The 27,721-nt window shown below is 35.4% G+C and overlaps 2 protein-coding genes across 15 annotated transcripts in view; one reads left to right on the top strand and one right to left on the bottom strand.

Moving 5' to 3' along the window:
• Window positions 1-27,721, bottom strand: part of LOC127846962 (A disintegrin and metalloproteinase with thrombospondin motifs adt-2-like) — a 72,501-nt gene that overhangs the window by 28,616 nt on the left and 16,164 nt on the right. Inside the window, exons 3-8 of the mRNA XM_052378424.1 lie at window positions 7,584-7,713; window positions 7,206-7,419; window positions 3,966-4,062; window positions 2,748-2,825; window positions 1,630-1,784; window positions 649-686 (exon numbers count right to left, since the gene is read on the bottom strand). Coding sequence (XP_052234384.1) covers window positions 649-686; window positions 1,630-1,784; window positions 2,748-2,825; window positions 3,966-4,062; window positions 7,206-7,419; window positions 7,584-7,713 — 712 coding nt within the window. The remainder of the gene's footprint in view (window positions 1-648; window positions 687-1,629; window positions 1,785-2,747; window positions 2,826-3,965; window positions 4,063-7,205; window positions 7,420-7,583; window positions 7,714-27,721) is intronic.
• LOC127846963 (uncharacterized) lies at window positions 8,785-26,052 on the top strand. 14 transcript variants are annotated; one of them, XM_052378427.1, is made up of 6 exons: window positions 8,795-8,887; window positions 14,958-15,073; window positions 15,702-15,822; window positions 17,579-18,301; window positions 21,412-21,499; window positions 23,061-26,052. In XM_052378427.1, exons 4-6 carry the CDS (start codon window positions 17,615-17,617, stop codon window positions 23,495-23,497), a joined length of 1,212 nt encoding a protein of 403 aa, XP_052234387.1. In that variant the 5' UTR covers window positions 8,795-8,887; window positions 14,958-15,073; window positions 15,702-15,822; window positions 17,579-17,614; the 3' UTR covers window positions 23,498-26,052. The 14 variants fall into 14 exon arrangements, with proteins under 14 accessions (XP_052234386.1, XP_052234387.1, XP_052234385.1 ...); XM_052378436.1 differs by lacking the exon at window positions 8,795-8,887 and having other exon boundaries at window positions 17,579-17,857; window positions 18,077-18,301; XM_052378430.1 differs by lacking the exon at window positions 8,795-8,887 and having other exon boundaries at window positions 17,579-17,856; window positions 17,896-18,301.

Raw genomic sequence — 27,721 nt, forward strand, 5'->3', positions numbered from 1 at the left:
TGCGGACTGCACAGGCTAATCTGGGACGACACTTTACGCACATGCATTATGCCCAGTTTTCTCAGAACGCTATCAATTATTGGTTTTAAGACATTTACCAAAAATCACAATCATTTCGATATTCAAAATCTGGTCCCCTTGGGTGAATGTCACAATTTTCCATTTTAGATCTATGCTAAATAACAACATTAAAAGTATTATCCTGTCAACTGTATTAGAATATACAGTTAGCGTGTACATTAACCAGATTGTTTTCAACAGTACAAAAGTATTTCTTCGAGGACCCACGATCACTTTCCTAAAATTCATTTCGCAAGGAAGGAAGTTTACCATATTTAGCCCCACTACACACTAAAATCCTTACGAGATTGTCTTCGAAATAACATGTTGAGATTCACTCATGGAAAACGGGACTAGGGACTGAATAAATATGCAGTAAGTGTCGTCCCTGATCATAGGTTAATCAGGGATGACAATATCCATATTAGTTGGATTTTCGCTAAGAAGACACTCCATTTAAAACACAACAATATAAAAGCGGAAAGTGTTTAGCCTGTGCGGGCTACACAGTCTTATCTGTGACGACACGTTTCGCACATGTATTAAGCCCCGTTTTCCCAGAGCGAGGCTCATAAGTAATAAGCTTACCCGCGGCTTCTGTGTTGTTTGCTAATGCAAGGTCGTGACTGAAACACACATATCTGTATAATAATACATCATAAATATACCGTCCATATATACCAAAGAAACTTAATATATCGTTGCATTTAAAAACGGGTATGCCGAAATATTAAAAAAATACACTTTAACAAGAGTGCCAAACTGTCACAATGTACGCTCGTTTGAAGGTTTTAGACAACTTGATAACTTTACCATGACCCATATTTGAACTTGACCTACATATCATCTAGACACAACTTGTGACCAACTTTGTTGAAGATCAGATGAAAACTACTTCAATTAGAGAGCGGATACCATGCTAAATGCTTGAAATGCACTAAGTGACAATGTGGCTTAGTTGTTGACCCTGCATGACCCATATATTAAATTGACCTAGATATTGTCTAGACACAACTTCTGACCAAATTTGGTGATTATCGGATAAAAACTACTTCTATTACAGAGTGGACACCATGCTAAATGCTTGAAATGCACTAAGTGACCCCGTGACCTAGTTTTTGACTCGGCATGACCCATATTCGAAGTTGACCTAGATATTGTCCAGATACAACTTCTGGCCAAGTTCGGTGAAGATCGGATAAAAACTACCGCAATAAGAGAGCGGACACCATGCTTAATGCTTGAAATGCACTAAGTGACCCTGTGACCTAGTTTGTGACCCGGCATAACCAATATTCGAACTTGACCTAGATATTGTCTAGATAAAACTTCTGAACAAGTTTGGTGAAGATCGGATGAAAACTATTTGAATTAGAGAGCGGACACTGCTTTGAACGCCGCCCGCCCGCCCGCCGCCAAGGTGAAACTATAATACGTCCCGTTTCTTTAAAACGGGCGTATAAAAACGGTCCATTTTCCTGTCATCTAACATTTGAATAATTACAAACCAAAAAATATATAACTTAAATATAAGATTCCGGGCATCAAAGGATAGAGCCATTGCATCACCTCGTTAGAAACATGTAGTGATCTCCAACCGGAAATGACGCATCATCAGACCGTTTGCTGGCGATCCACGCCTGGAAGTCGGGCAGTAGGGTTTCGACGGCAACTTTTCCTCGGGGCATTGAGTTGTCCACATGATAAACAAACGAAGCTTCCGACTGCAACGTGAATTACTTTATTGCACGCAGTATGACGTCGACGCTTTATGGGCATCTGATGAACAAAATGCAGCTGACAATTGTAGATAACCAGTTGAATAAAGGTTGTGTACGTATTTATATCGATCTAATATTAATTAAAAAAACACAACTTAAACACTTATCCTCATGGAATAGAGGTTACCACGCAGACCAATGTAATTATTATACAATATAATATTGTACAAATTTTCACAGGCTACATAAGAATATCAACACAGAAAACAAGCACTCACTCTGGTGGTCATGTTCCCATATTGATACTGATAAATATGTTTATACATTTAAACACTCTAGCATTTTCTAAACATCAAATCACATAAAGTATTATGTAAAAAATCATAGTCTCAGACCCTACGTGTGGCTGATTTCTGCCAAGAACTGCTAATTTCTTTCTAATTCATTAACCCATTTATGTCTAGCATCCTGAAAAAAGGACTTTGCAAACAGCGTAGACCCAGATGATACGGCGTCTCATCCGGGTCTACGCTGTTTGCTTATAGGAATTTCTGTTAGAAATATTCTAAATATAGAAATAAGTAAACTAGACATCCCTAATTTTGGTAATAAATTGATCCAATTAAGAAGGATGGGAGAGTCCACTGGGCATAAATGGGTTAAGGTGTCCCTACCAGCAAGAACGGATTGGCAGAATTCAGCCAACGACTTGGCATATATAACGTATGTACACCTATTTATTCTTCCTCGATTGCATCGAAAGCATGCGACTTAATGAAATACTCTCGAGTCCTTTTCCGGGGTAAAAATGGTATTTTGTGTCTACAGTCGAGATCTAAAGAACGCTCCCACAATTGGGATCGAATTCGTAACATCCCGGTCGCTAGGCGTACACCATATCCATGGCGACCTTTTTGTATATCACGTCGAGATGACTAACGTGAAATAATATCTCGCCATAATTACCTTGAGCACATAGATTCCAACCAGTTTGACTGCAATGTCAAGGCCATATGACGCGAGGCTTCTGTACCGCATGTCTATCTGAAAAACATCAACAAATGATGATCTTAAAAGCGTTACTTAAGACGCATTTACTATATTTTCGAGGAGGGCGCATACACGAGCAGATATAGAATGATGACGTTAGTATCATTTTCATTCATCACAACATACATTTTAAGTTTATCAATTTTCATAAAGAAAAGTTATGTGGCTTTTCTTTGACGTACTAAGATAATTTACTTTCTATTATTATGCCGCATAATGTGTTAATGATCGGGTGTAAAGTGTCGGTCGCCGAGAGCAAAAAGCTTTTATTACAATTTTCTTGTAGTAGCAGAAATGCCCACACACAAATTCAACGTTATAACTTCACAATTCATTAGACTATAGAGCTTATTGTAAACTGCGACACATTTATAAATACAATCGTCGTTTCCTGAGAAAACCAGGCTTTATGTATGTGCGTCCGCACTGGCTAATGTGTTACTACACGTTTCGCTTTTATTCGTTTTTTGTTTACCTACAGTCTCCTCTTAATGAAAATCCAGTCTATGGAAAAAGTAAAAGGGTCGTCACAAATGAACTTGTACGGACTTCACAAGCTAATCTGTGACGATACTTCAAGAATAAGCGTAAAGCCCAGTTTTCACAGAGCTAGATTTATTATCAAGTTTGACACATATCGGATTAACACTCTGGTAGTCATGTGTCTATAACGTCAGCGGCCATAGCCTCTTTTCCGAAATGACCAGGAAAAAAAACGCCAACACTCATTCTCATGACGTCTGTGCAAATCGGGTGAAAACTGTTAGACAACGGAAATGAGACTGACTGTACAACCATACTTAGCAAATCCATCTTAACTCTTTCAGTGCTGGAAGCGAATTATGAAGGCCTTTGCAAACAGTTTGGATCCAGATGAGACGCCACATAACGTGGCGTCTCATCAGGATCCAAACTGTTTGCTATTCTGATAGTATTCTTGAACAAAAAATCGAGGAAAATGCTTATTTTAAGAAATTCAGCAGAAGACATTTTAGCAGACGACAAATTTCCCAGCATGCAAAGGGCTAACCCACCATATTGCATCGAGTGGTGCATATTGCAAAGCCGATTCTCTCTAAACACTGCCGTCGGTTTAAATGTGTCATTCAAAATTCCACCCACTAAGCGACTTACTCCGTTGACATGGAAGACATAGAACGTTTCCATGGTAGACAGCGCCTGTCTGTCTCGGCCGTCTGCTGACATGTTGGCTGGGGTGAGCTCGTACCAACTGCAACCAGTACCACAAAGTGACGTCATACTTTATCTAAAGCGTACAATACATAATTATACTAGAAAGTCGGTACTCAGAACCACAAATAACGCGTTAAGTTTCATAAAAATCAACGCCATGACCACCAGCTCGTACGAAAAATGAAAACAACTAAACAACCTTACGCACTGGAAAGGTGTAAAGAAAATATCCTATTGCTGCCACTTACACGAAACACATTGAAGCATGCTGCATTCAGTAAAGAAAGGATGAATACCCACAAAAGACTGTAAATAAATGCGCCCCACTCGAGATATAATGACAGTCGGACACTACGCTTATTTGGTGAGAGCCGGGTACCGTGCACCCAAAAGACTGTTAATGAATGCGCCGCATTTGAGATATAATGACAGTCGGACACTACGCTTACTTGGTGAGAGCCGGGTACCGGGCACCCAGACGACTGTAAATGAATGCGCCCCATTCGAGATATAATGACAGTCTGACGCTACGCTAACTTGGTGAGAGCCGGGTACCGGGCACCCGGACGCGACTGTAAATGAATGCGCCCTATTAGAGATATAATGACAGTCGGAAACTACGCTTACTTGGTGAGAGCCGGGCACCCAGAAGACTGTAAATGAATGCGCCCAATTCGAGATATAATGACAGTCTGACACAACGCTTACTTGGTGAGAGCCGGGTACCGGGCACCCAGACGACTGTAAATGGATGCGCCCCATTCGAGATATAATGACAGTCTGACGCTACGCTTACTTGGTGAGAGCCGGGTACCGGGCACCCAGACGACTGTAAATGAATGAGCCCCATTAGAGATATAATGACAGTCTGACGCTACGCTTACTTGGTGAGAGCCGGGCACCCAGAAGACTGTAAATGAATGCGCCCAATTCGAGATATATAATGACAGTCAACGATTACTTGGTGAGAGCCGGGTACCGGGCACCAAGACGACTGCAAATGAATGCGCCCCATTCGAGATATAATGACAGTCTGACGCTACGTTTACTTGGTGAGAGCCGGGTACCGGGCACCCAGAAGACTGTAAATGAATGCGCCCAATTCGAGATATAATGACAGTCTGACACAACGCTTACTTGGTCCGATCCGGGTAACTGGCTGTACCTTATAAAATCTTTGACCAGGCGTGAAACAGTACACTGATAAAGGGCACAATAGTGTGTTTTGACAAATATCATGAACGTTCCACTTCGCGCCGGTCATCAATCTCCATGCAGAGTTGTCGTTCCTTGCTCTCACATATGAATGTAATGTAACCGTCGTAGAAGAGATTGGCCGGTCATGCGAATACTTTGATAATGGATGGCACGTCGATACCTTATAATAACAAAAGCCATGCACGAGAGGTGAGCTCTTCAGCTTTTTTCATTTATTTTCTGTACAACTTGGTTTTTAGACACGGAATATTGTTTGGCCGATTTATTTATAGAACTTCGTATTGCGAAGAAAGAAATTCGCTGAAAAACGGTGGATTATATGAAAAACAACGATAAAAGTCCATCGAAAATCAGCATGGACTAGATGATGTTAACATATTTCAACAAAATAAGAATACTTAGAAATAAATAATGAACGTGTTTACTATTCGAATTAAAAGATATATATGTCTTATGTATAATAACACGTCTGTTCCCGATTAAAGTGGGATCCGATCAACTCGATCATCCCGATCACCGAATTTCCCGACCAAACCCGACCAAGCTCGACTAAAAAGGGTTAACACGACTTCTTCTCGACCTCTTGCCGATAACACACGACCCCCACACGACTCATTCACGACGTCCACTCAATCATCTTTCCGATTTCCGCTCGATCATCTCGACCTGTACGATCGCAGCTCGACCAAATGGACCTCAGCTCGATCACCACCAGATCTTCACAAGACCAAATAATTCGGGTAGAGGTCGAGCGGATCGGGTACAGAGCTCGTGTATGGTCGAATATCAAGCGGAAAGTGATCGTGTACGGTCGAGTAGCCGTCGGGTAGCAGTCTAGTAAATATGTTCATCAAATCGAATAGAGGTCGAGTGGATCGTGTTGCGATCTAAAATAACTCGGGTAAAGGTCGAGCGGATAGGGTACAGATCGTGTAAAAGATATCAATCCGATCGCCACACGATTGCTCCACGATAAACTCAATCTTCTACTCGACTAATACACGACCACTTCCCGAGCGATTCTCGATCCATTTTCTACTCGACCGCTACTCGATATTTTTTGACATGTAAAAATATCTGATAGGAAGCCCGACCAATGCCGACCTACCCGACTGCCCCCGACCACTCATGCCGACCGATCCAGACCAGTACCCGTCCGCTTGGTCGGGCTTGATCGAGTTGATCTGATCGGCAGTGGGAACCCAGCTTTACCCGAATTTTTTTAAACAGATATAACACACTATTATTTAGCGAACCAGACATGCAAAATTCGCTGTTGAATATTGTCGTAAAAGGCAGGCAATAGTTAACAATTTCTGAAGAACTGACGTAAATTAAAATCGAATCACCAATATTTTGCTTCATTGTTCTGATCCCTTTCGAATATACCGGTTATCATGTTTGTGTTTTCAGTAGGGTATTCAGTTAAGATACGACATATTGGGGATAAACATATTAAGGTTATAAGTTTAAAAAAAACTTTCGCGCGTGTTTTGTTTTTCTCTTTTATTGAATGAAGTGCCATGCGTTATCGCAGTATCGCCATGACCAGGGAACACTATACTCGCTAAAATACGAATCACGACATTAAATGCGACACACGACAGTGATCAACTTACGGTCTTATGTACAGTAAAGGACGGCAAATGTCAATACACGTAATAATAAGACATTACAAGGCGACTAGAGATAGATACAGAACATCGATATGCGATGATCTCTCGAAATATTGTCGTGCGTAGATGGTCATTGTCGTGTATCGCATTGAATGAGTCGCGTTCTGAGAAAACTGGGCATAATCCTTGTGCGTAAAGTGTCATCCCAGATTAGCCTGTGCAGTCCGCACAGGCTTATCTGGGACGACACTTAACGCACATGCATTATGCCCAGTTTTCTCAGAACGCGACTTGAATAATGGGCGTCGTGCTCAACGACAGTTAACAATCGATAGAAGAAACTCACAACTTATAACGACTGTAGTCAATGACCAAAACCAGTTTCACTGTATAAGAGCCGGTTTCTCGCTTCTCACGATACTGTATTGCCGCCGCTTGAAATGCGCTTGCCGCTTGACTTCCGGTTTGACTCCCGATGACCGTTTCACTACCATTAAACTTTTCGTTTCCGTTCACCGTATCTCTTCCGGATAACTTCTGACTTCCTGGCTTCGCAGCATCTGGACAAACAGTATGCGGAATATTATTATGATGTTAGTTTAATAAAGAAATGTTATAAAATCGACGAAATCCATCAAATGGAGAGCGTTTCTCTTCCGTAATGGCATTATCCTTTCATTTCTTTGCATACGCGGAGATTACCACCGCGGGCAAGTGTACACACCCACTGAGTTCGGGCTATCTTCGTCGGAACTGACACTAGCTGACGACTTGTAGAGTCCCAGCGCCAGGATGTCCCCCGAGCCGACCGGGAGTGCATACAATGGGCCATCCCGATGACCTATCTCAGCTATCTGGCAAGAAAGACGCAAACACAAGTGACGTCATCGCTATAAAACAGAAGCAACAACTTCTAAAACCCTTGCAATTCTTTCCACCGTGATAATAATCTATTCAACTATCAACTATCGTTTTGATTTAATTCTTTACATATTATAAGAATCTGCGTTCTTCTATTTCGCGCGGCTTCGTCTGTTATGACGACGGCACGAGTATTACTTAGTAGACGTCATAACTAGCTGAAATATGTCAATTGATTCTGTTTTTATTTGTGTATGAAAATGAAATGTACGCATACGTTTATATGTTTTATACATGTATACGTTATCAAAATATTATGTATATATTGCTTAAAATAATCAACAAATCGAATTGAATGTGTCTTCATACATTTTTATTAGAGCGCTATATGATGTATACTTAGCGTGTTATCTACCATATGTTTTTGTTGCTAAATAAACACGTTATTTGTTTTGTTATAAGAATGAAACACGGTTCATGGGCCATGTAAGCTGCTGCCTACATTTCTCTCTGAAAAATGGACGAATAAGGTATGTATGCGATATAAATCAGAAGAAAGGTATGACAATTATATGCCATTTATTTTATAGTAATAAAGCTGTGTTTTTCTATCTCAGAATTTTCACGACTGAAGTGGTTAATTGTATATTTCTGATAGCATTAGGTCGGCGGAGGGGCAAGTACATTGCTACATTTCGTTGATCACGCGTTGGTAAATGGATACTAGCATAAATGTGGCATTCAATGTTAACCAGAGTCGGTTTGTAACATTAATTGCTTAAAAATACAGAACTTGTCAAAATATCGCCTGTCGGAACAGATAACGTTGCCAGTTCCACGATTGTTCACAAACATAATGTCACACATTCAAAGCATGACCCGATAGAAAGTTTAGAATCTAACTAAGAAAGACCGACAGGTAAAACATATCATAATGAACCATAAGTATGATTTTGAAGATTGCTATTACAAACAAAACGCGGCAATTACGAATTATCGTTTAAAGTAATATACATACATGATAAATGTTAGTTTTTTCGCCAAACAGTGTGACGCGATTACGCCTACGTCATACCTGCATTACGTCATAAACGGTGCCATTTTGTTTACGAGTGTTCTGTACAAGAAGAAAGCTTGTGTGTCAAAAACTGCATGTGGACATTTTAAGTACGGTGAGAATATTTTATAGATAGTAACATATATTATATGCCAATATTTTCTGTGAACAAATGGCCCGTTAATGTTTTTGAAATTGTTGAGCACTTGTATGTGTTCTTGTTGCTCAAAAGAAGATTTACCAATAGTCTATTGGTCAATACATCAGAAACTTCTAAAATTGTCAATATAAGTTATAACAAAGTTTAAAACCTTACAACTTATTTGGCATAGTGAATTTAAGTATAAATAAGAAACATATTTTATTTATGCCAATAAGAATATATATGGTGCACTGTGCTAACAAGGTAGAAATCCGTCTTTTTGCGCTTTAGGCCCTAAAGCTTACCAATAATCGCGTTTGTCGAAATGGACGTAAACGTCTAGAAATAATACTTTCGGTTTTAAAAGCGGTACCGTTTGTAAAATAATACATTAATTGCTAACTATGCTATAGATTTAATGTTATCTATGCCAATAAGAATATATCTGAAGGTTACAAGGTAGGAATCCGTCTTTTTTGCGCTTTTAACTAAAAAATAATCGCGTTTGTCGAAATGGACGTATACGTATAGAAATCCTACTTTCGGTTGTAAAAGCGGTACCGTTTGAAAAATAATAAATTACTTGCTAACTAGGCTATAGATTTAACGACAATTTTGCAAACCTTCAAATTGCATCTATATGTTTTGATTAATATGTATTTTATTTCAAGGTGTGTGGCTTTAATAACTGTTTCAGTTTGTATAAATATGTTCAGTAAATCGAATTGTCGAAGTTTTGTTGGCCGTATGCCTATAACAATCGAGAACTTTTGCTTGTCGGATGTGACGTCTCGATACCAGTTAAAGAAGGCGTGTAGTGTATGCAATTTTTGTTGTGTATGAAACTATAGTGTTTGCATGGTTTAGCACGCTGTAAATAAAAAATTTTTACATGGATTTAACGGGAATTTACGAAAGCCTATTGGTACCTATTAATTTTTTTTTTAAGTTCGAAGTCGTAATAACGCCAAAAAAGGCATTACTACACAAATAAATACGTAATAACGGAAATTACGCATTATAACGATAATAAAGGCGTTATAAAGCTAAAAAAAGGGGTGTAATAACGCCCCAAACTTAAAGGCGTACAAACATTTATAAAAAGGCGTAAAAACGCTAAAAGAAAGGCGTTATGGTACACAGTTTTACAGTCCTTTTGCTAAATATGTGCCATAACTGTGCATACGTACAAATGAACCAAAATTTCCAGACGAGCACGTGTACATGCTGGTTAATATATGTTTATACAATTTCATTGCTCTAGCAGCATAACGTATGATTATCGTATTACGAACGACATAAGTTCAAACTGTATTTTAACTGAAAATGGGTCATCTCTGGTTATGTTGAACAAGAAATACCTTTGAAAAAAAGATATTTTGCGTATATGATTTCAAAAATTTGAGTTTCAACTGTACGTTTCTAAATAATTAAATTGATTACAAAGATTTAATTATTGTTTGACTGCAAACGGACAAATGTACGCAATCCTGATATGGATTTTGCCTGTGAACGGGTTGATCTTAAACGCAAAACTCGATATCATTACGATGCAAACGCGCAATCACAATACTGCTAGCTCGATTGCAATAACAAAAAAGGCGAATCTACGACGGTACGATCACGATAATGCGATATAACTTCGTGTTGTCACCATCGTAATGTCGCATTTTCACCATCACAATGTCGTATCGCGTTTTCATTATCGTACTGGCGTGTTATCCTATTCTTGCTCTGAGAGACGATTTCCAGAAAGACTGATATCGTCTTTTCAAATCCAATAAACTAAAATGTACTCATAACGCTTTGGTTTGAATGTCTTCAAAGAAGCCATCACTTTAAATAGTACAAACGGCGTTATTACGCTTTTTTAGCGTTTGTTCGCCTTTAAAATTTGCGTTATTACGCATTTTTTTAGCGAGTGTACGACTATTTAGCGTGTTTACGCCTTTAAGTTTGGCGTTATTACGCCTTTTTTAGCGTGTGTACGCCTTTTAGTCTGTGTTATAACGCCATTTTAAGCGTTTGTACGCCTTTGTGTTTGGCGTTAAAACACCAGTCCTTTTTAGCGTTTTTACGCCTTTTAATTTTAGTTTGGCATTATTACGCATTACGCGTAAGAATGCCATTTTTAGCGTCATAACGCCTTTTTTTAGCGTTTGTACGCTTTTAAGTTTGGTGTTATTACGCCTTTTTAGCGTTTAAACGCCTTTATTAGCGTTATAATGCGTTTGTTTGCGTTATTACGTGTTTATTTGCTTAGTAATGCCTTTTTTCGCGTTATTACTTTGAACTATTTTAAGTGGTACTAATAGGCTTTCGTAGGAATTAAATAAATCTTAACGGGTAAATCGTTTATTGCGGCTTTGTTTGCAATAATTCAGAATTGTTTTACTTGTTTCCTTAACCGTTCGATACACGGTCATCGGATGATACCCGTTTTTTGTGTGATAAATTGTGATAGGATTTCGATTCAGTTTCTGCTAAACAAGGCAAAACACGAGTGTTTTATTGTTATTAAATTTTAAGTATTAAATGAAAATGTATGCTTTATGTTAAATGTTCAGTGAGGAACAAGCACTATCCCATGGATAGAATAATTCAAGTTTGCTGTATCGTACGATTCCCTTCTCGTGATGACGTCACACGCAAGCGCTCCAAGTTAGGGAATCGTGCGATACGGAAAAACTCATTGCATTTATTTCTAAATTGCTAGTATATACATGTATAATGGCATCAGCAAGTTTATAACGTTGATCATAAAATCTGGTTAATGATACAGGGCTTTTTTTCCTTCTTTGCGAGTGGCCCTGGAAGGACATTTCACAATTTTGATAGGGACAATTCACAAACCTAACAGGGCCGTGAATTTTTACAAAATTGCCGTTTTTCACAATTTTAACAATTACACGGCTCGGTTTTTCACAATTTTAAGAAGTTCGCGACTCAATTTTCCACAATTTTGAATAGTTCGCGACTCAATTTTTCACAATTTTGAAAAGTTCACAACTCGTTTTTTCACAATTTTGAAAAGTTCACGACTCATTTTTTCACAAAGTGAGGGTGCCAGGGCCGCTTCACAAAGTCAGGAAAAAAAGCCCTGTGATATTTTCATATATTGAATTAAAAGTAATATTAACCAATTATTTAGTAATGTAACTATTTATTATTCAGATGTTCTTGCATGCTACATTATGTATATTAGTAAGAAAGTTGTTTGCAAATGTGAAGATATACTTAACATGCCTTTATTTTATAACCACAATTTTAAAATAGGTCTTAGTAGTATATATAATAAATTTATGTATGACAATGGAATTCGATTGGTAAGGGATATTGTAAACACCTCTGGACAATTTTTACAACAATCTGTTTTAGAGAATTATATTGGCACAAAGATCAACTTCTTATTTTATGAAGGATTGTTTAGAACTGTTAGGCCAAAACAAAATAATGGTGTGGTTACGGTTACTCGACCGAGCCTATTATTTTACTGCGACCGTACAACATTTTATTCAAAATGAAATCTAAAAAAAAAAAAAATTTTTTTAACAAAATCGAATCTATCTTGAGATGTCACCAAGATGGGTTGATAGAGGTGTCTTTTGCCCCGACTGAAGGTATGTTTTTCATGGTGGGTGGGGTAAAACAGTGATTTTTTTCACTGAAAAATGCATTGGAAAGGTGGTTGTTTTTGTATTTGTACACATCTTGAGGTTAGTCTATTTACATATCTTAACATTTCTGCACAGGAGTGCGGTGTTTTCATTAGGATAAATGAAACACCCAAGGTCAAAACTCTCGACAAATTCCATAAATTTAAACAGTACTTCTCTTGTCCCTGCTTCTATTGAAAATCCATCCATGCCAAGGCTAAAAGAAACTACGCACAATTTTTTCAAGAAATGCCTAGGCTAGGGGAACCTATGCTCAATTTTTGTGTGTAAAGTCTAGACTTAGTAGGGGGAACCCAAGCCCAAATTTTACATGAAATGCCCAGAATTTTCCTGAAAAGCTTGGGGAAGCCATGCCCAATTTTTCAATTCAGAGTTTTTAATTGCATTGTGCATGTTTTTTTGAAAATTTGTGTTTTTGTTTTATATCCTGTTTTTAAACCAGATAGTTTTAAATTGAGCATGTCGGATAGAGCTTGTTCTAGTTTTAATTAATGTGTACATGTATATACTTTTATTTCTTGCCAGAAGTACTGCTGAAGAGAGATCTTGTTCTAGTTATATTTGTTTTTTCTGTTGATGAGGGTATGCCTATCAAACAGGTGTTAGCCTTAGTGATTAAGCCATGTTTTTCAAAGTGTTTTCGGGTTTTTTTCCATCAAAATTTACAGTTTTTTTCTCTATATAAAAAAGTTTTCTGAAGTTTGTTTTTAATATGGATAAAAAGTCAATGCATAGCTACAGCTAAGTTGAAGTCATGAATTGACCATTCATCCTTATCATCAGTTAAAATGTTTTTGTGCTAGATTGCCTATGTATGTATTGGAAAAAAGCCGTTCAACAAAATAAAATAAAATAAAAAAATATAATGTTTTTCCTACCTACCCACCCTATTTTTTTGGCCCGTAACCTGAACCACAACATTATTTTGTTTTGGCCTTAGGAATTTTCTCAGTCTTTCTGACTTCCAAGATATTAAAAAGCCAAATACAGAATGTGCATTAATATCGTCTTAATTGAATAGCATAGTTTTTATGCAAAACCCAAACCGAAATGTTTATAAAACTTGTATTATCAATTCTGATATACCGACTTGCCAAGCAAAGTGGAATTCATTTTTCAATAAAATTGAATGGAAAAAAGAACATAATCTTGTTTTCAATATTTCCAGGAAATAAGTGATGTCTAGGAACTAAATCTCTGTTGTATAAAATGAACATTTTGGAAAATAATCTGTGCACTTTTTGTAAGCAAAATGAGGAAACTATAAAACATCTGTTTTGGGATTGCTGTTTTACACAGAGAATTGTGAATTATGTTTTTGAATTTTAATGTGCACAAAATGTGCAAAAACACTCAGAAATAAGTTGTAAAACAATGATATTGGGAAGTACAAAAAGTAATATGACTGATATAAATATTCTTATGATAGAATTGAAAAAATATATATACCTATGCCAGAGAAAGGGGATAGTTCCTTCCATACAAGGTCTAAGAATGAGCCTGACTGTGTCTTTAAAAATCCAAAACAATGTTAAGTGTCATTAAACAGAACTACAATCTTGGGCAACTGTAAATTTGTTTGCTGACCCACTATCATAATATGAACATTATTTATCCTTTAAAATCTCCACAATCAACCATTTGAAAGATCCCATGTACCAGTACTTAATAAATTGTCACTAGTCCAAAGCTTTTTATACTTCCACAATGAAAATAGTTTGTGCATCTGCTTTACAAAACATAACATTTGCTCTTCATTTTTTACAATAAACTTTATTTGCTTTTTTAAGATGTTTAAACATTTGTACATGGTATATTTCATGTATGAAGATCTATAAGAATATTATATTCTTATTCTAACAATTGGTTACAACACTGTTTACTCATACATACACAATAATGTATGCACGGTATGGAGCAGGATGACCTCGACCTGCTATGGACGAGGAAAATAAAGTATCATTATAAAAAAAAAATAGGATTCATAATGATGAAAATCCAACAGAAGGTGTAAAATACAACAACTACGTATAAACAAAACAAAAAGCATTTCTTTTATAAAACAGATGAACATAATCATGTAATAATCTTTATAAAAATTCCCATTTTGCCGTATAATCCCGTTGTTCCCTATCTGACGGGCCCCGAAAATTTTTCCCCCTAAACACTGTTGCAGGCCGTCAACTGATTCCTATATTCCTATATTTTCCTATATTTTGGAGAATGTACCCATATTTTTCAAAACCTATATTTCCTATATTTTCCTATTCTTTTGACTTTTTTTCTTTTTTGTTTTGAAAATTTCCTCTTTAAAAAATACTTTTATGAAGTAATACTGCCTTTAGATATTTTAATTTACAGTTTAAAAAGCTGTCCCTCCTCTTCCAAAGAATCGCCATCTTGCAGGAGTGCTGTTGTACACCATTGTGATATCTATATGGACACCTTTGCTGAAGAAAAATACAACCATTTCAAAGGTGAGAACAAATCATAGCAGATAGCTGTAACAGGGTTTTCCATAGGGATGCTCTTCTGACAGGATATTTAATGCTCTTCCGGATCTTAGATGGAATTGAGCGTATCTACAGGCCTCCAATTCTTTTGCATATTGTAAATTATTTAAATATTTAAGGGCATTGTAAATCTTGTACCGTATACTCAAGGTATATCTACTGATTATTGAGATGTTTTATTGTCATTTTGCCATGTACATGTATACCATAGCATCGTATTCTTGTTTTTAAGATATGCATCTACCATTGTGTGTCTGATACCCATGAGATTAGATTGTTTCACAATTGGTATAAATAACTCAGTGCATTTTTGTTAAATTTATTATTTTGATGTTCAATTTCAAATAGATTTATATGCAGAAGCTTACAAAAAAATCTTTGATTGAAGAGAGTGTATAGGAATTTTAATGTGCATAGAATACATAATTTATATTATATACAATGATATGATACTACATGTACGTGATTCATGTTTTCGGTTTCAATAATTTCATTATCAATGTTTTTTTGCACTACTATGTAAGGTTGTAAAACTATGTTTAATAATGTTTTGTGTTTTGTTGATTGTTAACTATTTATTAAAAAAATTCAGGTGTCCACATTGATGACCACAGTGTGTTGCTGCACCAGTATATCTGCCTTGGTGGTGAAGATGAGAGACTGTTTTGTTAAGTAAAACATAAATTTGATGATTATTGACGGAAAACAAGAAAGTAAGAAGTTCTCTACATATCTCTAGAACGTTGTCGTTACTTTTTACCATAAAATTCCTATATTTTAACCCAAGACAAGCCCATACCTCCTATATTTTGATGCAAACATTCCTTTATATTTTCCTATATTTTTACCTTAAGTCTGTTGACGGCCTGCTGTTGATTGAAGCTCGTATGTCCCCTAAAAAGGTACCATTACATGTTGTTTAAACATTATAAAGTGTTAGTATGAATGGTACCTCTTGACTGTGTCCTAAGTCTGGACACATGCGGGAAGATCGGCAAAATCTATTTAATTAATAAATCAAATGATTCTTTACTTGAAAAATGCCATTCAAAGCTGTTTGCATAATTTTAATTCGGAAAATTAAATCGGGTATTGTGAATTAACCGACTTGTTAAATAATCGAACATCTACACTGCACAAATTTGTTCACTCATAGATACCGATAATATTGAAAACGTCGATTCCCCTAATTTTATGACAAAAAAGTTGTAACATGGTTTGACAGTCACACTGTAAGAAAATATATTGAGCGATTGTTAATTGCCGAGCAACGATAAATTTGGCTCACGGAAATGATCTCTGTTTGTAATGTAATGCAGTCAGAATAAAATATTAAGAACCAGGGGGTTTTCTGCTATGTAAAAAAGGCCGTAAAACGGACCCGATCCCAAACGGAAATCATAATAAAAATTCAAAATTTCCAAAAAAACAAACATTTTTTTAGAAAGTTAGTCAGTGTTTTTTTCACTTATAGGGGAATGGTGGCGGGGCCCGTCCAAAGGGGAAAAATGCGTCGTTTTTTAGGAAAAGGAGAAAATTAAAAATTCACTCTTTTATATGTAATGATATTTATTATATGAATACACATGTTTGTATGAATATAATATTCACAGCAGAATGTCTCTGTCCTTTTTCTGAAATATATATCAATGATTTTTTCAACATTAGTTTCAGACAGTTCAGCCTTCATGCAGAGTCTCAGTTTTCTTAGCCATTTTGAGTCGAATTGAGTTTTTTTAAATCAATTAAATGGCAAATTTGAGCATTTTTTATCAATAAAATGAACCAAATTGGAATGTTTTTATCAACAAATATTTACACAATATAGATACATCAGGCCTTTTCCTGGCCATTTTGGGAGACAAATGCAATTCATGTGAAAAGTCCACTGATTTGGAAAAAACTAACCTAATTTATATAACACTTTATAATAATTAAAAATCATATAAATTATAGTTATATACTTTGTTAGTTATTTATGAAATAAATTTGCGATATAATTGTCATGATTATGAAACAGTTCTTTTAAAAAAAAAAAAAAAAAAAAAAATATATTTTTTTTTTGTTTTTTTTTTACTTCTGGAGGGGATTTTTTTTACAAAATGGGGGAAAAATATATACTCTTTTTTGAGGGGAATGGGGCCGAATATCGGCCCCGAAATTGCCATAAAAAACACTGTTAGTAGTGTCTTATTATTTATGATTATGAGACTAAACCTAAATTTTATTTTTTAAACATCGTACACAATATATAACTAGAATTTATATGATTTTTTCCCTAAAATGACCAGGAAAATACCTGTTGTGTTAATATTTGTGGATGCAAAATTCCAATTTGCTCCTTTTTGTCGAAAATAAATTCACAATTTTCCACTTTAATCGATAAAAATCTCCCAAGTTAACCAGACTACTTAAAAAAAAAATGGCTATGAAAAACCCTGAGAACAGCTTGTAACGTCTTATTCGCAGGTATCTTTGAGACAAGAACTGTTTCTCTGAGTCGCCATGTCGCCGCTGGTCCTAATGACGCTATGCCTGCACGTCCTTCTTGCAATGGGACTGCCCTATAGAAGTAGAACAGTAAAACAAGAACCAAGAAACTTATATGTATCAACGCAACCAAAACAACCATCAATGGAAGTACTAAGACGAGAACCACCACAAGTACCACTAGTACCGCGAGCACCACCACTAGTACCACTAGTACCGCGAGCACCACCACTAGTGCCACTAGTACCGCGAATACCACCACTAGTACCACTAGTACCGCGAGCACCACCACTAGTACCACTAGTACCGCGAGCACCACCACTAGTACCACTAGTACCGCGAACACCACCACTAGTACCACTAGTACCGCGAGCACCACCACTAGTACCACTAGTACCGCGAGCACCACCACTAGTACCACTAGTACCGCGAGCACCACCACTAGTACCACTAGTACCGCGAGCACCACCACTAGTTCCACTAGTACCGCGAGCACCACCACTAGTACCACTAGTACCGCGAGCACCACCACTAGTACCACTAGTACCGCGAGCACCACCACTAGTACCACTAGTACCGCGAACACCACCACTAGTACCACTAGTACCGCGAGCACCACCACTAGTACCACTAGTACCGCGAGCACCACCACTAGTACCACTAGTACTGCGAGAACAGGATTCGGATGACTATGATGATTCGGTAGAATTTGTCTGCTTTTTGTTTGTTTTTGTTTTTATTTATTTTGATTTTCAACAGTGTTTCAGACTTTAAGTCAAATAAAGACCATACAGGGCTTTTTTCCGTTTGTGTGAAACGGCCTTGGCCCCTCCCCCATAATAAGTCGCGAACTGTTGTAAGTTTTGCGAAAAAAATGAGTCGCAAACTTTCTAAAAAATTTGCAAATTTGAGTCGCGAACTTCTTGGAATGGTGAAAATTCCCAAAATTGTGAAAAACGGCCATTTTTAAAGAAGGAAAAAAGCCCTGTGATGAGTTAACGTGCTTTAACATTTTAAGTGTGAGCTGGCTTGATACTTGTACTTAGCGCCCATGCGGCTGATAGTGTCAACTGCCCTATTTAAACAAGATGTTCGGTGAAAACAGCTGTTAAATAATTTCAAGCCATAGTAAACTCCGCGTGAATTTAATTCGCGATCCGCGGATTTGCAGTCCGTTTCCTATAATTAAGCGAATTGTAACGTATTGAGGAGCTGCATAAGTTTACAATAGGTAGACATTTTGCTAAGCAACCTCACAAGCCAGTGTTTTTTCACCATTTTGGTAATGGGTCCGGGTCCCTTTGAATTGGGAAAATTCGCGGCAATTTGATTAAAATCGGGAACTAAGAGTTGTTGCTGTTTTGCTAAAAAATGCTTTAAATTAAGCCCTGGTAACAAATATCTACAGCGAATCGATTTCAAAACGAAACAGCCTCCGTCTGTATACCGTTTTTACCCGGGAAAATAGACGTTACTGACGTTTCGTCATTTCCCTTTATCGTGACATGAAAAACAACGGTAACGGAAAAAGAACTTGTTAAGGGAGGCGCATGTTTCACATAAGAAAACAATGTAAGATTTTTTGTTTGATATTTTATTGGTATATTAGAAGTATGTTCAAGCGGATAGTTATTTGCTGATTAATCATATTTCATATGTTTTAAAAGTTCTTGAACAGCTGAAACCAATGATATGGTTCCTTTATAAATCGAACGTACGTAAATTATGTTATTATTTCTTTGAAAATGTCTAGCTGTCTTGTAATGGACGTCCAAAAATGAAAAACTTTTTCCGGGTACAAAATTCAAGCATATATATCCATTTAAAGGAATGAATGATTCAAAATTAATAAGCAGTGGTAAAAAATTCTTTTTTTTTTCAATGGAAATATCTTTATATGATGTATAAGGTAAATAATTAGATTAAAAAAGGAGTTTTATGACCCTTACCACGAAAGAATTTCAGCTTTGAGATCATTTTGTGTTGTAATTATAAGAATTGATCATGGGCACTTATTACTGGTTAGTGGTTATAGTGCCTCCCCCATCTCTGATACTAGTTTGGCAGTTGTTATGAACTGACTATGCATAAACGCCGTCGTTGCATAAATTAGGCGTATTTTTCCCGATAGTTCATACAACGATGAAATGCAGAAAAATGCTATTCTATTCTTAAGTGTTTGCCTCGCATAATTGTTACAAACATTGCACTTTCATTCATAAAATCCCTTACGGTATATAACTTAAGATAAAATAGTCAATTCAACAGTAATTGTAAATAGATAAAGGCTGTTTCAGTTTAATCAGAAATCTAGTTGTCCTGCAACATGTCTCCAAATCAATATTTATCTCGTAGAAAAGATCAATCAATTCTGTGTGTTTTGATTTGTAAACTTTAAAATTCGGAATAATAATTGCTACATATCAACAAAAAGAGTCAAGAGTCAACGGCTAAAAATAAACCTTAACGTCAAAATTCATTTTCCGTATTTTTTACGTTACGTAACTTGACGCCAGTACTGAGCGCGACGTCGTAAGTATTTGAATAAGATTACATTTAAACAGCCTTTTCTTTAGCGCAAAACATAACGGTCTTTTTTTTAGAATTTTGAACAATTACATTAAAAAGAAGTAATATAGTTTATATAAATTTAAGTTATTCAATTATGCTTAAAATGAAAATACTAAAGAATGTCAATGTTTTAAGTGTGAGCAGGATTGTTGAAAAAATATTTGTATGACTGGAACAAATGTGCTTCTTTGAACACCATTAATTGACTCAACCGATACACGGCACGTATTTAACTTCTTTTACATAAATTAAAGCTTCTCTTACTGTTTAGGTATTGACAACAACTAAATTTGTAAATGCTTTTTTAGCTTCTTTAATAGTCTTCCCATTCTTAAACGAGCGACCCAATCCGTTATCGTTTACTTAAATGTCCCGGACCCGCGGGTAGTTTTTCGACCCGTGAAGCCGATTGTTGTTCTGGAACCCGATGAATCTCAATTAAAACTATTTACTTCTTCAAAATAATGTACTATAAATAAATAATGTAATAAAAGCAGATGCAAATTTGAACTGACCATGGCGTTGATCCGGTAAGCAAATGCAAATATTTTCTTAAATTAAAATTAAATTAAATGTGGATAAATGTCATATATGTGTTCTAATTAATGCATTCACATGCATGCATTCTTTACTTGTTATTTATTATATTTTTAAAGAACATTAATCATAATCATTCATAAAGTTGTGTTTATTTGGTGAACACTATCCTGTTAAAATAGTAGAGGGTTATTTTTTTCATTATGTACATATACAAATAAGTTTACTGCGTTCAGACCTCTAAAATACATATACATATCGGTTTTAAAGCCATGTTCAGTCAATGGGTTCAAAACGCATATCAGCTCTTAATGAATTTACTATGTTTTGTCAGATTAAACAAAAAATATTATCGTTGGATGGTCTCGACGCTTTTTAAATGTATTGCGAGTTTTGTTTTACACGTTGCACAGGATCGCGTTAGGTTTAAGGGCCGTGTTCTGTAAAATGGGGTTTAATGCATGTGCGTAAAGTTTCGTCCCAGATTAGCCCGTGCAGTCCACGAAGGTTTATCAGGGACGACACTTTCCGGCTAAATTGGATTTTGGCCAAGGAGAGACTTCTTTACACGAAAAATAACATAAAAGCAAAAAGTATGCAGACTGCACAGGCAACATATGAGACGACACTGTATGCACATGCATTAAGCCCAGTTTTCCCAGAGCAATGTTCAATGATTATCACGCTTAATCTACTCGTTGCAGGACTGCGATGACCTGGAGGAACGGCTAAGTGCCCTGGAAACCACCGTGAAGCAACAACAGGCGCTTATCAAGAGTTTGTCATGTATCGGTAAGTTACGACAGATTTAAAGCACCCCACAAATAGATATTTTTCATCAAAGCTCATGACAAATATGCATATATCTTCAAAGCTTATGACAAATATTGATATATACTATCAAAGCTCATGACAAATATGCATATATCATCAACGCTCATGACAAATATTGATATATTTATCAAAGCTCATGACAAATATGCATATATCATCAAAGCTCATGACAAATATTGATATTTATTTTATGCTTTCCTGTGGTTTATAGAGAAATATTAGTGAAATAAAACTGGTATTTCACTGTTTTAAACAGTGAAAAATAACAGTGAAAAATAACGATATTTTTCACTGTTTTACTGTGAAATGACGTCATTTTTTTTACGAAATGACGTCATAAATCCAGCGAAATTATCCAGTTAAACTCTTTTGCGATGTAAAAAACAGTGAAAAAAAGCACAAAATAAAAAGAAAATTCGTTGGATTCGATGGAATATCGATTTTATTTCACTCGTGATCATAAAAAATACATATTTTCACTTGTGGCTGCGCCACTCGTGAAAATATTATTTTATATGATCACTCGTGAAATAAATTCGATATTCCACCGAAACCAACAAATATCCTCTATATATTATCAAAGCTCATGACAAATATGCATATATCATCAAAACTCATGACAAATATGCATTTAGCATCTAAGCTCATGACAAATATGCATATATCATCAAAGCTCATGACAAATATGCATATATCATCAAAGCTCATGACAAATATGCATATATCATCAAAGTTCATGACAAATATGCATTTATCATCAAAGCTCATTACAAATAAGCATGTTTCTTTTATACCTAATGATAAAATATGACATTTCTGCAGTGAAATAACAGCAGTGAAAAATGGTTGTTTAATCGGTGAAAATAAATTTTAAGGAACTTTTTTTTCTTTTCGTTAGATTATCATATCAAGATTTTAATGATCACGAGTGAAATAAAATCCATATTCACCGATTCAAACAAATTTTCTTTTTATTTTATGCTTTTTTCACCGTTTATTTACATTGTAAACGAGTTTAAGTGGAAAAGTGAAGTCATTTCGTCGTAATTTTGCGTATTAAGGCACGCCACGGGAGAACGGGTAACTTTTCAGCGATAGGGAAACCGCTGTTAATTATTTTCTTGAAAAGGGGGTATACAAGAAACAAAAGATTTGTTCATGTCAGTGTCGTGTCAGCTGCGCCACTCGTGAAAATATATTTTATTTGATCACTCGTGAAATAATAAACGATCTTACACTGACATGAACAAATATCCTCTATATCATCAAAGCTCGTGACAAATATGCATATATCATCAAAGCCCATGACAACTGTGCATTTATCATGAAAGCTATTTACAAATATGCATTAATCATCAAAGCTCATGACAAATATGCATCCATCATCAACATGCTGCGAATACTGGTATTCAATAGATTTAGAGAAAATGATTGAACTAAAGAAATTATAGATGTACTGATTTATGTTATTGTATTTTGTTAAATTATATTCGACGTTTTCATTTGCATATCGTTGCAGGTCCCAATTGTCGGAAGAATTCCCCTATAGCTTTTTATGCCGTAATGACACAATCGCAAAAGAATGTTGTCTTCGGCAAGAAAATTATCTTCCAGAATGCTATCCTGAACAGCGGCAACGGGTATAATCCCAAAGTCGGAGTCTTTACAGCGCCAGTTAGTGGCACGTATTTGTTCTCTGCAAACGTATTACACCCACCACTCAAACACAACTTGATCGTATCATTCACGCTCTCTAGAGGCACTTACAAAACGAACGCCAATATCTTCTTCGCAGCAGGCCGTAGGTGGGGCGGAGGCAGCCAAACAGTGATCGTTAAAATGGACAAGGGCCAACACCTCTGGTTGCAGAACAACGCGAAGAACAATTTGAAGAAAGGCTTTCCATCAATTTACGGCCACGCTTTTACTTCGTTTTCGGGAGTTAAGCTAGACTGAGCGTGCGCACCGAGGTACTTTAAAAAAGTAAAGGCGAGTATTGCTAGCGTGGTAACTTAATGGGACAGTAAACCAATTGAAACTCCGCATAAGTTTTTGCTTACCCGTACAATCGCACTAATGGCATTGAAATCTAATAATATTGATATTTAAGTTATAAATACATGTTTGATGATCGACAATAATTAGTTATATAAATATCGTTTTGAAATAGACCCACATCGGTTATGTTAAATTTTTGCAATGTACAGTTTTATGAATGTATTATATTATGTTGGATTCATATATTTGTAACATATGTAATATGTTACATCTTGGCATAATTGAGATAATGTGACGTAACATCAAAAGGTGAGGTACACGAACGTAACGCTTAAACGACGTCGTTTTCTGATATTGTTACGAATACGTAAGATTATTACGATTGATATTTTTTTCCGATTTTCAGAAAGCTTTTGATAGCTTAGACCATAGTTTTATGTACAAAGGTTAAGATAGCATGGGCTTTAGCCAGTCTTTATTACAGTGGGTGAAACTGTTTTATAATAATGCACAATCTTGTGTAATTAATAATGGGTATTTTTCTGAATTCTTCGACACCAAAAAGGGAGAACGGCAGGGTTGTCCCCTCTCGCCCTATCTTTTTATCATATGCAGTGAATTACTAGCTAACCATATAAGACATAATACAAATATAAAAGGAATTCACATAGGCAACATCGAACTCAAACAAACATTATTCGCAGATGATGCCTGTTTTCTTCTTGACGGCAGTGAAAAGTCATTTGAATTGTTAATTATTACCCTTGAAAATTACTCCACTATATCCGGTTTAAAATTAAATAACAATAAATGCTCTGTAATGAAATTAGGTGCACTTATAAACAGAAATGTAAAATTTTGTCCACATAAAACATCTGATTGCGACTGTAAAAGCGCGACCACACTAGGAATAACAATATACAATAATACTAATTTAACGACTGAACACAATATATGTAATAAAATTCAAGAATTTAAAAACTGTTTACATAAATGGAGAAAATGGAATCTTTCACTGATAGGAAATATCACGGTTATCAAAACTTTTGCATTACCGAATCTTATATACCCATTTACAGTTTTAGAAAGACCAGACGAAAATAAATTGAAAACCTTAAAAACAACTATTTTCAAATGTGTATGGAATGATAAACCCGACAGGATAAAACGTGATCAAATTATACAGGAATATGAAAATGCGGGTTTGAAAATGATTGATATAGATTTATACATCAACCTGAATCAAAATTAACCAAATTATACATTATTTTTCTAGAAAAGTATGGTAATTATTTATTGTTAAAAAATCGCATCAAACCTGACGATATAAACACACTAAACATTCGATCAGTGTTTGTAAAGGACATATTCAAGGTCTAGAATAAGGTCAACGCGCAAAATAACATCACACAAATCGGGAAAAAAATTATTTGGAATAATTCCTTTATAAAAAATTCACACGGTTTATTTTTCTATAAAGAATGGCATATTACAGGAATCAATGATGTAGAACAAATATACGACTATGGAACAAGGCAATTTATAGTTTTTAGCAATTACAAAACTTGTACGGGTTAAATACCAGAGATTTCCTGAAATACTTTAGTCTTATAAAAAAGTGTGCCACTAGAATGGAAAGAAAAGCTGAAATCTGAAAACATTAGTATTCAACCGCAAGAATATTTACTCTCATTAATTTCAGAGTCAACTAGAATCTGCAAATTAGTATACCAAAAACTCGTACTAACAAAGCAAATCAATCCAATTAAGGCAATTGCGAAATGGGAACTATTTTTAATATAGAATTAGAAACGAATACATTGTTTATTCAACCATTTAGACTGACACATGATACCAAGCTAAGATCGTTCCAGTATAAATATATTATGCAAATTCTTCCAAACAATAGCTATCTATTGTTATGTGGTTTAACACAATCCAATATTTGTGATTTTTGTAGTATGTCAGTAGATTCGAATGTGCATATGTTTTGGGAATGTCCTGTAATTCAACATTTTTGGAACGGTGTTTAAGTGTATATCGAACTAACAGCGAATTTGCCGTTTATTTCATATTTTGACTATGAACATATAAGCTTCTGTAACGTTTCAGCAGGTCATTCGAACATGTCACAGATTGTTAATTTTATCATATTGTTGGCAAAATTATATATTTTTAGAAATAATTGCCAAAACAGTATACCCAATATTAATCATTTTATAACATTTCTTCAGAATAGGCTCAAAATTGAGGAGATAATTGCTTTCAATAAAAATCAAATAGAAACTTTTAGAACAATTTGGAATAGTTTTTTTTAACATAATTCATTTAAAATTGTAGTCTGAATATGCATGTTATGATTTAATCTATTTTTTCGAAGTGTATTAAATTATTATTTTGCTACAGTCTCATGTAAGACTCTCGTCAGATGTTTGTAGTATTGTTTTTTCTTTGTATGTTCGTTGTTATTACCATGATTATATTCTCTTTGCTGAAATAAAATTATAAAATTGTATGTACAATTGTTGTAAGTTAACAAATATGTTCATACACTTTAACATACACGATACGATTATTAGTACGAAAACTTCAAGCACTCATTCGTTTAATAAAATTATTAAATTACACATCTAGAAACGAACTATCATTTGAAAAATAATTGAATTTATTTAAAGAAAATTCAAATTGGTCAACCCTTATAAATTATATAAAAGAAAAGTGTTGGATAAGAATTAACGTAATGAGAAAACTTAATTTCAAACTTGATAGACAATCCCTTGAAACTATATACATCTCGTTTATTTGTCCAATTCTCGAATACGGTGACATCCTATTCGACAATTGCACACAGTCCGAAATATATAAGCTCGAAACAAATCAACACGAAGCAGCAAGAATTGCTACGGGCACAACAAAACTAGTATCTATTGAAATACTTCAATCAGAAATCGGTTGGGAATCTTTATAATCTAGGCGAAATAAACACAAACTCATTATGTTTTACAAAATGAAAAATTCGCATGTTCCTGATTACCTTGCTAACCTTGTCCCGCTTACAGTAGGTCAGTCTGTCCCGTACTCTTTAAGAAATAGAAGCGTAATCAAAACGTCAACTTCCGAACATCATTCTAAAGGACACATTTCTACCCTCAACCATCACCAGTTTCAATTCCTTGCCAAGTCATATTCAAAATGCATCTATTGCCGCATTTAAAAATATGTTGAATACTAACACTGAACCTTCCAGTAGTCCAAAACACTTTTACCGTGGGCCGCGAAATCTTCAAATTTTACATACACGTCTTCGCAACAATTGTAGTTCTCTAGGTGCCCGTCTTTTTAGAAAAAACATTAATGATACGCCTATCTGCAGTTCTTGTGACGAAATAGAAGACTGCAACCACTTTTTCTTTCATTGTGCTAAGTTCAGTGTAGAACGAGCTCAGCTTATAAATAGTGTATCGCAGATATGTTCTCCATCACTATATGTTTTTCTGTTTGGTGATCCTTCGCTTTCTGTCGATGAAAATTGTATCATATATGACCATAAAAATTCATAAAATTAACCAAGAGATTCTAGCCGCCATCCATTTTCTTCTCTCTACCACTCTTCTTTTCCATAAATTTCTACATGACCGTTTACAACCTCGAAATCAATACTATTTTTCTGTTAATGTTTCCTCCCCCCCCCCTCAATTTCTATTTCTTTCCCCCTGTAAAATTGCTTGGTTCTTTCCATCAATGTTGGTGGACTTGTAAATACGTTGCATTCTGTATTATGGTTTTTGGAATTGTAAGTTGCATTTTGCATCTTGTATTGTCAATTTACTACGACGTCATGACATAATGTCATGCGTAAATATAATATTTATCGGGAGAGGGCTCCAATGAGGTTCGCCTTTCAGCCCAATCCTATGTCAATGTCATGTAACTTTTGAATATGTTACTATGTCGTAATAAATAAGTTTAAACTAAATAAGTGAAGTTAATTTACAATTAATATTCTATATTTAAAATAGAATGATGAAACAATTATAATGGTATTCCTGTTTTCTTGTTTAAACAAAAATAAGGACAATATATATTTCATACATTTCAATTCAAATATACATACAAACGGGGCGTATAATTCAGTTTGATTAAACATATATATCTTTTTAATTTACGCAACTACTATACTTA

Source organism: Dreissena polymorpha, chromosome 10 (genome assembly GCF_020536995.1).
Source record: "Dreissena polymorpha isolate Duluth1 chromosome 10, UMN_Dpol_1.0, whole genome shotgun sequence".
NCBI lineage: Eukaryota > Metazoa > Mollusca > Bivalvia > Myida > Dreissenidae > Dreissena > Dreissena polymorpha.

Coding starts and splice junctions, on each gene's coding strand:
- LOC127846963 (XM_052378426.1), top strand. CDS start 17,615: ATGTCGCCGCTGGTCCTAATGACGCTATGCCTGCACGTCCTTCTTGCA. Junction 18,302..21,411: donor CGGATGACTATGATGATTCG/GTAGAATTTGTC, acceptor TACTCGTTGCAG/GACTGCGATGACCTGGAGGA. Junction 21,500..23,060: donor CAAGAGTTTGTCATGTATCG/GTAAGTTACGAC, acceptor ATATCGTTGCAG/GTCCCAATTGTCGGAAGAAT.